Here is an 11,200-nt window from a genome sequence, read left to right as displayed (position 1 = left end):
CTTTAATTAAATTAGTAAAAGCTAGTGATAACAAAAAGGGATGATAATATAAGATATTGAACTTTTTTTGTGAACGATAGGGTTAGGAACCACCTTAAACTGGTTTTGAAATGTTTTTTTTTAATTTTAAATTATCATCGCTTTTGCCTCCCTACAAATTAATCGATAACTGTTATCGACCTCTTAGGTTAGCCGGCGGATTTGTTTACAAACAAATCAACATTTTAAGAGACTTTTTAGGATCAGAAATGAGTGACAGGGATACGGAGGCCCCGAAAAGTTCAAAGGAAGATGCTTCCAGCCATAATCCCGAACTGGATGTATGCAGTGATCAGTTTAATCCGTTGCGAGCTTTATACGAACCCAACTACAAGGTGACGGATGTGGTCCCCAAAGTCCTCTACCAAAACCTGGCCGCCTTCGAGAGTGCGCTCAAAAAGTTCGGCATCTGGCAACTAAACAAGCGGCAGAAACCGGAAGCCGGAGGAGGAGAGGGAGCATCGAAGAAGGCACCTTCCTCCAGGTCTGTAGATATCCTGGAGGCTCCTCAGCGTCGCTTTGAGCCCCATCAGATGCCCACGACTAGGACCTCGAACAAGAAGCACCATCGCAACATATTCACCTACATGGAGAGCACTGTCGGTCCCCTGGAAGTCCTTAAAAAGTGCATTCCTTCGGCCGGCCTCAAGGAAACTAGTGAGAAACACGAAGAAATTCGAGTTAGGGTGGTGATCCGCAAGCAGGGAGCAGTGGGTGGCAGCGTCGAGGGCGAACTAGTGGCCTTCGATAAGCAATGGAATATGCTCCTGCGAAACGCCACCGAAACATGGAAGCGACGAAAGTACAATTACGGAGAACAGAACATATGCGACACACCTGTTGATTGCACAGACCGGCTCAGGGAGCTGGGGATAACTCTTCCCCAGACCCAAGTCAAAAGCTTAAACCGGAAGAACGTGGAGATAAAGCGAGATCTGCCACAGATTCTAATACGCGGCGAAAATGTGGTTCTAGTTAGTATAGTAGCTAAGGCCAAATAATGCAAAGCTTGGTTGAACTCTCTTCGTTCGATGTAAATCATTCGAATAGCTATATAAGAAAGTAACATATTCATATAAGTATTTCTGTTAAGCTATAATTCATTTTAAAACTTTTGTTATTACCAACTAAGATTCAGTCTTCAAATAACTTGTGTTGTTCGTATTCGTTCTTCAAAAAGTACTTAGTTAAAGGGTGTATCCAGTTCCTCCAGATCTTCAGTCTCCTCCGATTCCTTTTCTTCCCTCTTGGAGTGAACCAACTCATGCAGCTCTAGCATCTCCTTCGTTTGGAATCTTCTCGAGCAAATGCTGCAGGAGACCCTCCGCGCATTGTCGCCGTCGTGGATTTTACGGATGTGGCTCTTCAAGGTGTAGTTCTCTCGGAAGTGCCGGTCGCATTGGGGACATTGTAATCTCGGCTGGTCGTGCGTGCGCCGGTGGACTGCCAAGGCGGAGCTGGTCTTGCAGCTGTGCCCACACACTTCGCAGGTGTAGTTCCTCTGCCCGGCGTGCATGGCCTGATGCTGCTGAAAGTCCCACTTGGAAGGTGCATTGTAGTCGCATCTGCCACACTGCCACTCCAGCGGCTTAAAGTGATAGCGCGCCTTGTGCTGTTGCAGCTTTGAGGCGAGCGGAAAGCCCTGGTTGCACACATGGCATGTGTTCGGATTGGGTCCGCCATGCACTCGGAACTTGTGCAGCCGCAACTGACGCTCGTTGAGGCAACGCCGGTCGCACTCCTCGCAAATGGTCACCGAGATATGGCTAGTGGGCATGAATCTCAGGAGGCTGTGGTAGTACTTTGGGTAGCGGCACCGAAAGTCTGAGTTGCTCAGTTGCATCACGTACTGTCGTTCAAACCAGACTTGCAGGAATCGAGCACTGGCGTTAACTACCTGTGGCTGTAAATGGCACCCAAACCGATGGGACAGCGCCTGTGCCACTTTTTTGGAGCTTTCCAAGCGATCCTTTCTGTTGATTCCATGGTGGATGCTCCACAGATACTCCTGCCGGCGCAGGAGCTCTATGAAATACTGAATGATCCCGGGACTAGTGTGCCGCAGACTATAGAAGGGCTTATTTGGTCTATTGAGGATGTAGTCCTGTAAGCGGTACAAAATCTGGTGTCGTAAGTGGATTTCCTTGGGAGCCAAGAGTACTTACGTGGTGGCCACTCCTCCTAGGTTCATCCTGATCATGCCCTTCATCCGATGAGCTGACTAGTTCTACGGCTTCCTCCTCCTCATCTAGGAACTCCACATTGGTAAACAATTCCTCCTCCAGCTCTCCGCCCAACTGGGATTCTTGACCAATGCCCGCCTCTAAGATGTTGGTCAGCTCTATCTGTACCTCGTCCTGGATCTCATCCACATCTTCATCAGACTGGCGTGCTCCTCCGTGTCCTTCAATCAGGTGTCTCTTGAAATCCTCCCACTTGCCACCGGCAAAAGTGTCCGCATTGCACAGGCAGCATTTAATCAGAATAGAGGAGTCCCTTCTCATATAAACACGCGCACTTTCCACATAGTGCTGGCCGTTTGAAATTTGCGGGGTCATGTCTATATATTTTTCATGATATTTAATGAATAAATAGTATCAAACTTTATAAACAAGTTCGATGGTCGATATAGGTGTAAATCAAATCATCTATCGATACGTTACAAGTTAGTGTTGAAAAAGGCTTGTAACGGCCAAGACTTATCGATAGGCACACATTGCCTTATCGAATTCAAAATGGGTTTTACTGTTGGTCAAAAAGCAATGTTAGTTTTGGCTTTTGTTTTGCTTGTCTTTTGTTTGTGCACTCAAAGGACTGGCTTTGTGGCGAGTGTACCAAAAGTGCACATTGTTGGCTGACAAAGGGGGTAAAAAAATGGCGCTTTCATTCATTAAAACTGGCATTGTTGCTGCTTTGGGTGTTGCTGCTGCTGCCGCTGCTGCTTTGGGTGTTGCTGTTGCTGTAGCCGCGATCTCGAGCTCAGTTGAAAACACGTTACGCGCCTGTGCAGAGCGTTTTTGCGCTATCCAAACGTTTCCGATCCGATTCAATCCGATCCGATCCAAAGCAGCAGATTCGAAAGTTTTACACCGCGTGCAGCAGAGCTACAACAACAATAGCAGCAATAATAATTCGTATGTTTCGTTTGTGTGTTCAAGTTTTAATTTTTTATGCAAAGCAAACGACAGACTTTTCGGCTGGGCTGGTCAACAATTTCTATTTTAATTGGCAGCAGCAGAAGCAGCAGCAGCGCCCAGCCATTTACCATAAACGAATGGAAAGCTGACAAAAGTGAACAAGTCACCGACTCTTATTTATTGTGCATAATCAAGCCAATCAATGTGTTTTCTTTCATCCATTTCTGCCATTGCCATTTGCGATTAGCCATTTGCCCCTCGATCACGCAGTGGCCAGAATTTCGGTTCTCTCTTCGCAGAAATGGCGACCCAATTTGATAACTACCGCCATTATGGCATAATTGCTAAAAATTAATAAGTTCTTAACGAACGGCGTGTGCCACTTTCGTGCGTGTTTCCTTTTCGCGCAGTGTACGCAAATTGGCGAGCGCCGTTAATTGGAAATTTTCTTTGTCAAGGTTGCGCATTCCCAATACGAATCCAATCGGAATCCGCCTTTGCCTGCGACTCCGGCTCAAGTGCACGTCCGTTTGCGTTGTGTGTCAATTAGCGTGTTATTCAACCGCGCTCGCAAATAGATCATTAAAATAAAGCACTCGGCGGCGTAATTGTAATGATGTGCAAACATCGTCTGGGGAGCTGCCAGTGGATGGAGGTAGATATAGAGTTCTGGAGTTGTGGAATTCTGGATTCCGGTATCCCAGTAATTAGCACATCGATTGGGGACTGCCAAAACTGGCTTCCTCCGCTAGGCGAAAACAGGTCGACACACAGATACAACAATGTCTGGGTTTTATTAATAAATCATAAAAGAATAAATACTTACTTCTTATACATACCTGTCCAGTAGAGTCGTGCTGTCAAGAGCGTTCGATTTTTTTAAGTTTTATTAAAGGTCAACTAATAATTATCATGCTTAAATATTATCGTTAGATCAACAAGGCAACTGAAAACATTATTATAATAATATACAATTTAAAAGGGATACTTGTTTTTAGGACCTTCTCTTAATATGATGAAACAATATATTTATAATATTTTAAACCTGTTTAGATTTCTAATATGTTTTTGTCAGAAACAAGTAAGATCTTGGCATATTAATGATTATAAATATTTAACTTGCTTGGATATTAATAGTACCTATTACTTACGTAATATGTTATTTCTTAGATGTGCTAAAGAAGGTTTTTGAAGGCACATCGATGTGAAAAACTCCCGAATCGATGACCTATATCTGTTGTATTTTTTCTCTGTGCCGAGTTACCAGTTTTCCAGGCTTTATGATGACCGGGCGGCATGTATATGGGGCATTCATTCCGTTTCGGGGCCAGGCCACTCCCCGCGGGCACAAGTTAAACAGCTTTTCCCACTCCACTCCATTCGAATCCACTCTGCCACATCCCGCCGCCACTCCCCCGGGATTTTCACGGCCACCGGGGGAAATCGGTCGACTTTGCGCGGAAGCCCTCGCATTTTTGTATGTGGCCCCAGCAGAATCGTAATCGTGTAAATGGCAAACACACTTTGCTCTCGCTATCAGCGAAATAATCAAACAGCGACAGAAAAACACAACACTAGCTCATAAAATTTCGGTGTTGGCAATAGTTATCAAAAGCGATATGGATTCGTGTGTTTTGGGGTTTCGGGAACTCTAGTGTTTATGCGAACTTCAATACAGGAAGCTCAGAAAACGTGTGAAAAAGCGCGATATTTCAAAAAAGCTGAATACGTAAATAGCAAAAATCAATAAACAAGTTAATAATAACAATATATGTATAGTTTGTATGGTCTTCTTAAAGGAATATACACTTCAAAAGATTATAATCTTTATTATTTGATTTCCTTATTACCATACAGACAGATACACTTTATTGTTTTAATTTATGTGAATAATTCCACATTCCCGCAAAATGACGGTTATAAATATTTGAAGTATATTTAGTTGTTTATGAACTATAAAGATTACTAAATAAATAATTTTTTATCAGCAGTGACGCTCCTATTGCTTTATAGAGACATTGCCTAAAATTACCAAAAATTCTACGTGACAAATATTTGACTATAATGACTTTGCTTAAAAACTATATTGATTATTGTCTTTATCTGTATTGACATAGTTTACTGGGCCGCACGTAAGCAATATGCTCAAGAAACGATTGTATATAGATGAGATTATATTTTTAAGCCCAGTGTTTTAATGATTCCGAACTTTGGCTCTTCCTCCATTAATATTAAATACGCAAGCCACTTGAAAGTAGCCTGTTGGGTCGGGATCCCCAATAACCGATCTATAAATACGCCGTAATTGCAGCAGTCATAAAGCAATGCCGCGGGTAATCTATGGCTCATTGAATAACCACTCTCGCAAAGTAAATACGTGTCTGTCTAAAGCAATTGTCCCGCAAAGCTGACCCATTGGGCTGAGCAAATAAATACTACACAGTGAGTCAACGACAAGTTGTTCCCATTTGCACAGCAAATAAACAGATAATCGGGTTCTTACAGCACATTCATGATCAGCAGATCATGCGACTGCGGCACGTGTAAACTTGTGTAAATATTTGCCAATATTTGCAGCAATAATGGGGATTTTCTTCAATTTGGCCCGTCGGAAGTGTCCACTTTTGGGTTGCCTAAATGCTCCACAGTCCAGATGGTGCATAATTTGCAAGCAATTAAGTAGTGTCCACACATCAGCCGTGGCTATACCATTTTCTCTGGGTTTTCTGGGGGATGTTACGGAGCGCACCTTTCACGCAGGGCGCCTCTAGGGCATTTTGCTGTGGGCCACGGCTATTAAGCGCCAGTGGCCAACAGCTTTTCAGGTATCTCGTATATGGTATATGGTATCTGGTATTCGGAATTCGTATTTATTTTGCCAGCCATGTAGCTATATGGGGCCAGCTATATGCGCACGAGCAGAGCGATAACCGCCGACGAGCGACGACGATGTGACTCCAGGCGTTCGAACTTCGAAGTTGCTCGTTCAGTTTTCAGTTTTCAGTTACGTTTTGGCGTTTTACGGTAACGCAGCGGACAGTTAGCCTCCAATTAAAGGTGCGTCCATATCTCAGTGTGTGTTGAAAATAATAATATTTGGAGATAGAAACAACGAAAACCTGCAAACGTGTAATATGGTCTGAGCTCCTTACGATCGCTCATACGCCGCGTTGGCCACAAAAAAAGCCGCTTACGCTCCACGTTCGTGACTTTGACATTTGTGGCCGTTAAATTGCCCATCTATAACGAATTGTCGCGCATCTCAAACACGTTCTATAACACTGGCATATCATATACATATACAGGCCCTAATCGAGGGAGACATGCCCTGGCTTTCTCGCCACCTCATAACCATAAATCCCATAAAACGTATACAAATATTTACAACTAATTATGCGGCCAGGCGGCAAAACACTCTCCCTGAAGAGCAGATCCATCGCGGTGCCTTGAACTCGGGCTCTGGCTTATGTTTTTCTTCATGCCAGCCGATTTCACTTTCTTTTCGCGCGGTCTAGGGCCGTTAATCACATGATTGGGTAATACTCCAGTACCGAGTTTCCGAATCCCAGTGCAGCCTTATCGTTTCGGATTATGCTGGCCCACCTATCAGCCCGATTTTGGCAATGCCTTTGATAAGATTACCTTCCCGACTCGACACCCTTTCGGCTTATATTTATGGGCCCCCAGAGTCGTAGCTCTTGGCCAAGTCGACCCACACCAAGTTCCCAAGCAGATTGCAATTGTTGTACTCGTTTTCGGTTCACACAGTGCCAGTGCTGACCGAGTTTGTCTGCCAGCAACCGCAATACACTCTATAGGGCCGCAGAGCCCAGGTAAACCCGGGGAAAAGGTTCAGGAAGGAGGGAGAGGCAGGGTACTAATTTGATCTGCCGAGTGATAGACGCACCCAACTCACGCAACTCCAAATCGAATTTCTGAGGCAAACGCTCTTTTACGGCCCCGGGTTTTAGTTCGTCTCAATTCACACCCTGAATACGAAGATGCAAAGAATTTGGGTGAAATGGGCATAAGAAAGTGGCCATTCCCTCGTATTGTCGGGAATTTTTTAATATCTTGCTCAGCGGATGCTTTCGCTCTTGAAAGATAAACAAAGATATCGCATTGTGTTCGAATACTTTCAAAAAACGCAATTTTTATGGAGCTTAATTTCATAATTCATCATTGGTTTACTCAACAGTTATGAATTTGCTGATTGTAGCAAGCATTTTTATTCAAAAACATATATTTTTCGAATAGAACTCTGACTTATACCAAGTTTACTCTTAAAAGCGGTAGTTACTAATCATATAAGCATTATAAGCATAAAAAGAACATTTTATTTTTCTGTTATTGAAGAATCTCAAGTAGCTGGCATGATTATTTATTTTTCTAAGCATAAATTGAGTACAATCGGTAGCCACTCACCTATGGTGTTTCACTCTCGTTCGCCTTATGCAAATTGGTAACGAAAATAGCCAGCAGTGCACTTCATGCGGCTGTACACAGCAGCTATTTCAAGGCCAATTGGTCGAACGCGAAGCGATTGCCGGGTAACCAAGTGGGAAAATAATATACAAATAACAAACAGAGGGGCGAAAACAAAATATTGCTATTGGGAGTTATGTGCCGCGATCTCTGGCCAGAGTTTCATCCCAGTTGTGCGCACTTAACACTCCTCCCCCAGCCCATAAAAATACCCATTTGCCAGCTAAGCCAGGCGGCAGAGTTGAAAAACACGAGAAATATCCGAGAGTCGGCTATAAATTCGTTTTCGTTTCGCTTTTATCAGTACCAGACATTGTTTAATTGTTTGTCATGGGGTTCCAACAACAGGTTAAGGGAATAAATGTAGTAAAGCCCCAGTTGACGCACTTTCGTAAGGCAGTTTGCCTGCCCGAACGGGGAATAATTAAGTTAGTGTGTCAATCATAAAATCAGGCAGAGATATTATCTTTATACAGTCCCATAAGATTATAACAGAATATGTTGATTGGTTCAAAACCAGTTTTATTTTGGTTTATCTAAAAAACAGATCCCAAATCTCTTATATGGTAATGAGTTAGATATTTACATTTTCCTAATTGATCTGTTAAAGTCAGACTGCGGGGTATTCATCGTAAATCGACCGCCTCTGAGTAATCAGAAAGCGAAAATCAAAAGCAAGTCTGGGAGCTGACCTCTCTCGGGGCAATCGAACGCTTCTAGAATTACGATGCAGTGCAGGCCCATAAATTGCAGCTCTTAATTGAATCACCCCTCGAAGTGCGACGGAAAATGTCATTCTAATGAAAATGGGCTGGCAATGAAAGTATTCGCATAGTACTCGGTATTCCTATCGGTTTCGATCGCAAGTTTACGTGCCTTGGTCAACTGATGGGTTTTCGGGGACGGCAATGTCACATGGGTCTGTCTGATCGATCTGGATCGGAAAACGGATTGATTGTCCCGTCGGACAATTAGGTTTCTGGGTTTTAGAGCGCCACACTATTTCGCTTGGTCAAACTCGGGGCATTTTCGATGGCCCCATCGATCTAATTGATATTTAAGCAAGTTCAGCTCTATCAGCAATCAACCGGTATTTGTTTTGGGGCCTTACAATAGCCCCAGTAGACAGGGGCTGACCCTGGAATTCTCACTGCCACTGCCATTGGCTGGAGTTACGTAATTACGCATACGCCATGTGAAACGATTGCAAACTGTTTGCATACGAAAGTGAGTTGTGAGTTGGCAGAACGGACTGTCATAAGCTAGATTGGCATATGATGTATGGATATGGAGTAGTGTGGCTACTAAATAATTGTATTTGTTTTTGAATAGTTCTGATAAGGCTTGGGGGAAACACTTGAGCAAATTACAAAATTCGGCGGGTGGATGATTCATCAACTTTTGAATAAGAGTCCAGGAATTTCCGTTGCCATTCCCTATTCTCTGCAACCTAATCAAACCTTCGTAAACTAAGAATCCAAGTGGCTTACTAGTTCAAATCTTTAGCAGTAAATCGTTTGGGCCCTGCGATAAGATATTATTCCGCTACTAATCTACAGTCTGTTCCAGCTAATCAAACAAAATTGTTGCAATTAGCTGACGGTTTTTTCGCTGTTTTCTTCGAGCTCTCTTCTCTTTCACTTTGAATGATTATGGCGCTGGAAATTAGCATGATTGAACGATTTAATTTTGCCATCTCGAATGTTTTATTAAAACGCTTTGTCTTCTCTTCTTTTTGTCCCAAAAAGCAGCGACCGTTAGAGTGAACGGCGGAAACGGAAAGTAAAAGCCCGATCGCGACCAGATTCAAAGGCATACAGAGATGGCCGAGACAGTCAACAACAAGCCGAGCATACAGATCCGGAGCGGACTGCCCTCGCCGCTGCCGGACAAGAGTCCCTCGCCGGCTTCCAAGCTATTGATCAGCCATGGAAAGCCCAACTTCACCATCGCCCGCTCGCCGAAGATCGACGAGAACGGCAACGGAAACGGAAATGGCGGCCCACTGTCCGCCCAGCCTTCCGCCAACAACAACTACAACGCCTACAAGAGCGCCACCAGCACGGCGGTGAATCCCCAGAAGTTCGTAGTGGGCACCAAGTTCAACGGGGTCTTCAAGCCCTCGAATGCGGCGGCCACTTGGGCCTCCAATGGCAACGGCCATGGCTCCTCCGAGGCGGAGAACGAGGCGGCCAAGGTCGTCCTGCGTCGCCCCAAGCTGGCGGACTCACCCCCACCCGCCGAGGCAGAGGACGAAAACGTGCCGGAGTTCATCAGGCGCCAGCGACGCATCCAGGAGCGACTGGCCAAGGAGAACGTGCTGGACTTCGAGAGTCGGCGCAGCGGCTACTTCACGCACGTCATGATCTCGCCGGACTCGCCCAATCGCACCTCGTTTGTGGAGACCATGGCCAGTCCGGCCATCGTGCCATCCCTCGAGATTCCTGCCCCAGTGGCCGAAAAGGTGGAGGAGGAGCAGGTGCAGCCCCAGGTGGCCGCTGTGGTCACCTCTGCTCTGATTACTGAGCCTGAAACCATCACCAGCAATGGTCACACGGAGGAGCCTAAAACCAATGGCCATTCTGAGGTGGCTCCCGAGGAGGTGGCCCAGGCCATTGAGCAGGTCAACCAGGCGGTGGCTGGCGAGGATGAGGAGCCAGAGGTGGAGGCTCAGCCAGAGTCCGTTCCAGTGGCAGCTGAAAGGAAGGTGGAGGAGGAGACCACTCCCACTGACGCCCCCGCTGCAGTGGAGGCTAAGGTGGAGGTGGTGGAGCCAGTTGCTCCCGCCACCAATGGCCACCAGGAGGAGGCAGCTCCAGCCACCAATGGCCACAAGGAGGAGGAGCAGGCCATCACCATTTCGCACACCAATGGCCAGAGCAGCGATGGCCCCAGCATACCCACTCCCGACCCTAGTGGCGCCCTGGGAGTGAACTACGAACCCAAGACCGTGGTCAGCTTCTCCCAGGAACTGGGAGGCGGTGAGAACCACTATCCGGACACCGTGAAGGTGGTCAGCGAGGTGCCCGCCACCGAATCCGAGGGAGGAGAGCTCAAGGAGCTGGCCAAGCTGAAGTTCGACATCAAGAGCGACGACCAGAACGAGGTCCAGGTGACGCCCGTTTTGAGGGCAGACTAGAAGACCATCGCCTTTAGGATCAGGAGTAGTGCAATTTGTTTGTTAAACAAGAAACCGTCAACTATTTGTATTGTATTTTGTGTTAGCTGCTAAGTTGATTACGAGAAATGTTGCCAAATTTAATTTTATGCTTCGCGCATCAGTCAGTATCGAGAGAGTCGAGTGAAAAGAAGTGAAGTGGAGTGGAGTGCCCCATCCCGTAAAGCCACCCATGGAGGCCCGGTCCCCAAAGCGTGTTCTTGGGACTTGCTAAACCAAACTACGTTTATTGCAATAGACACCATTTGCTTTATTTAAATAAATTATTATTATTGAGAATGCGACTTTGAACTGGAATGTTCCCCATGGGTTACTGAAAGCCCCTTGAGTGCTCTCTATACTGTTTTTATTTACTTCCACC

General features: G+C 45.6%; 3 protein-coding genes across 7 annotated transcripts; 2 read left to right on the top strand and 1 right to left on the bottom strand.

Annotated features, from left to right (window-relative positions):
- Positions 1 to 160: 160 nt before the first annotated feature.
- Positions 161 to 1,188, top strand: Lsm11 (U6 snRNA-associated Sm-like protein LSm11). Its single transcript, XM_017074692.4, has one exon. The coding sequence runs from the start codon at positions 249 to 251 to the stop codon at positions 1,038 to 1,040; it is 792 nt and encodes a 263-aa protein (XP_016930181.2). The 5' UTR covers positions 161 to 248; the 3' UTR covers positions 1,041 to 1,188.
- LOC108009944 (uncharacterized) lies at positions 616 to 2,683 on the bottom strand. Of its 2 annotated transcripts, XR_005013920.3 has the most exons (3): positions 2,205 to 2,683; positions 1,164 to 2,143; positions 616 to 1,089 (listed from the first exon to the last, which is right to left on the bottom strand). XR_005013920.3 is itself a non-coding variant. In XM_036813741.3 (2 exons), exons 1-2 carry the CDS (start codon positions 2,595 to 2,597, stop codon positions 1,223 to 1,225), a joined length of 1,314 nt encoding a protein of 437 aa, XP_036669636.2. In that variant the 5' UTR covers positions 2,598 to 2,683; the 3' UTR covers positions 1,134 to 1,222. The 2 variants fall into 2 exon arrangements, 1 of the variants encoding a protein (XP_036669636.2); XM_036813741.3 differs by lacking the exon at positions 616 to 1,089 and having other exon boundaries at positions 1,134 to 2,143.
- A 344-nt stretch (positions 2,684 to 3,027) lies between these two features.
- hebe lies at positions 3,028 to 11,118 on the top strand. Of its 4 annotated transcripts, none has more exons than XM_065863045.2 (2): positions 3,028 to 3,173; positions 9,410 to 11,118. In XM_065863045.2, exon 2 carries the CDS (start codon positions 9,484 to 9,486, stop codon positions 10,798 to 10,800), a length of 1,317 nt encoding a protein of 438 aa, XP_065719117.2. In that variant the 5' UTR covers positions 3,028 to 3,173; positions 9,410 to 9,483; the 3' UTR covers positions 10,801 to 11,118. The 4 variants fall into 4 exon arrangements, with proteins under 4 accessions (XP_065719117.2, XP_016930222.2, XP_016930221.2 ...); XM_017074733.4 differs by having other exon boundaries at positions 3,029 to 3,173; positions 9,413 to 11,118; XM_017074732.4 differs by lacking the exon at positions 3,028 to 3,173 and adding an exon at positions 6,078 to 6,233 and having other exon boundaries at positions 9,413 to 11,118.
- The last annotated feature ends 82 nt before the right edge of the window (positions 11,119 to 11,200 follow it).

This window comes from Drosophila suzukii, chromosome 2R (genome assembly GCF_043229965.1).
Source record: "Drosophila suzukii chromosome 2R, CBGP_Dsuzu_IsoJpt1.0, whole genome shotgun sequence".
Lineage (NCBI taxonomy): Eukaryota > Metazoa > Arthropoda > Insecta > Diptera > Drosophilidae > Drosophila > Drosophila suzukii.
This window is presented reverse-complemented; position numbering and strand designations above follow the sequence as displayed.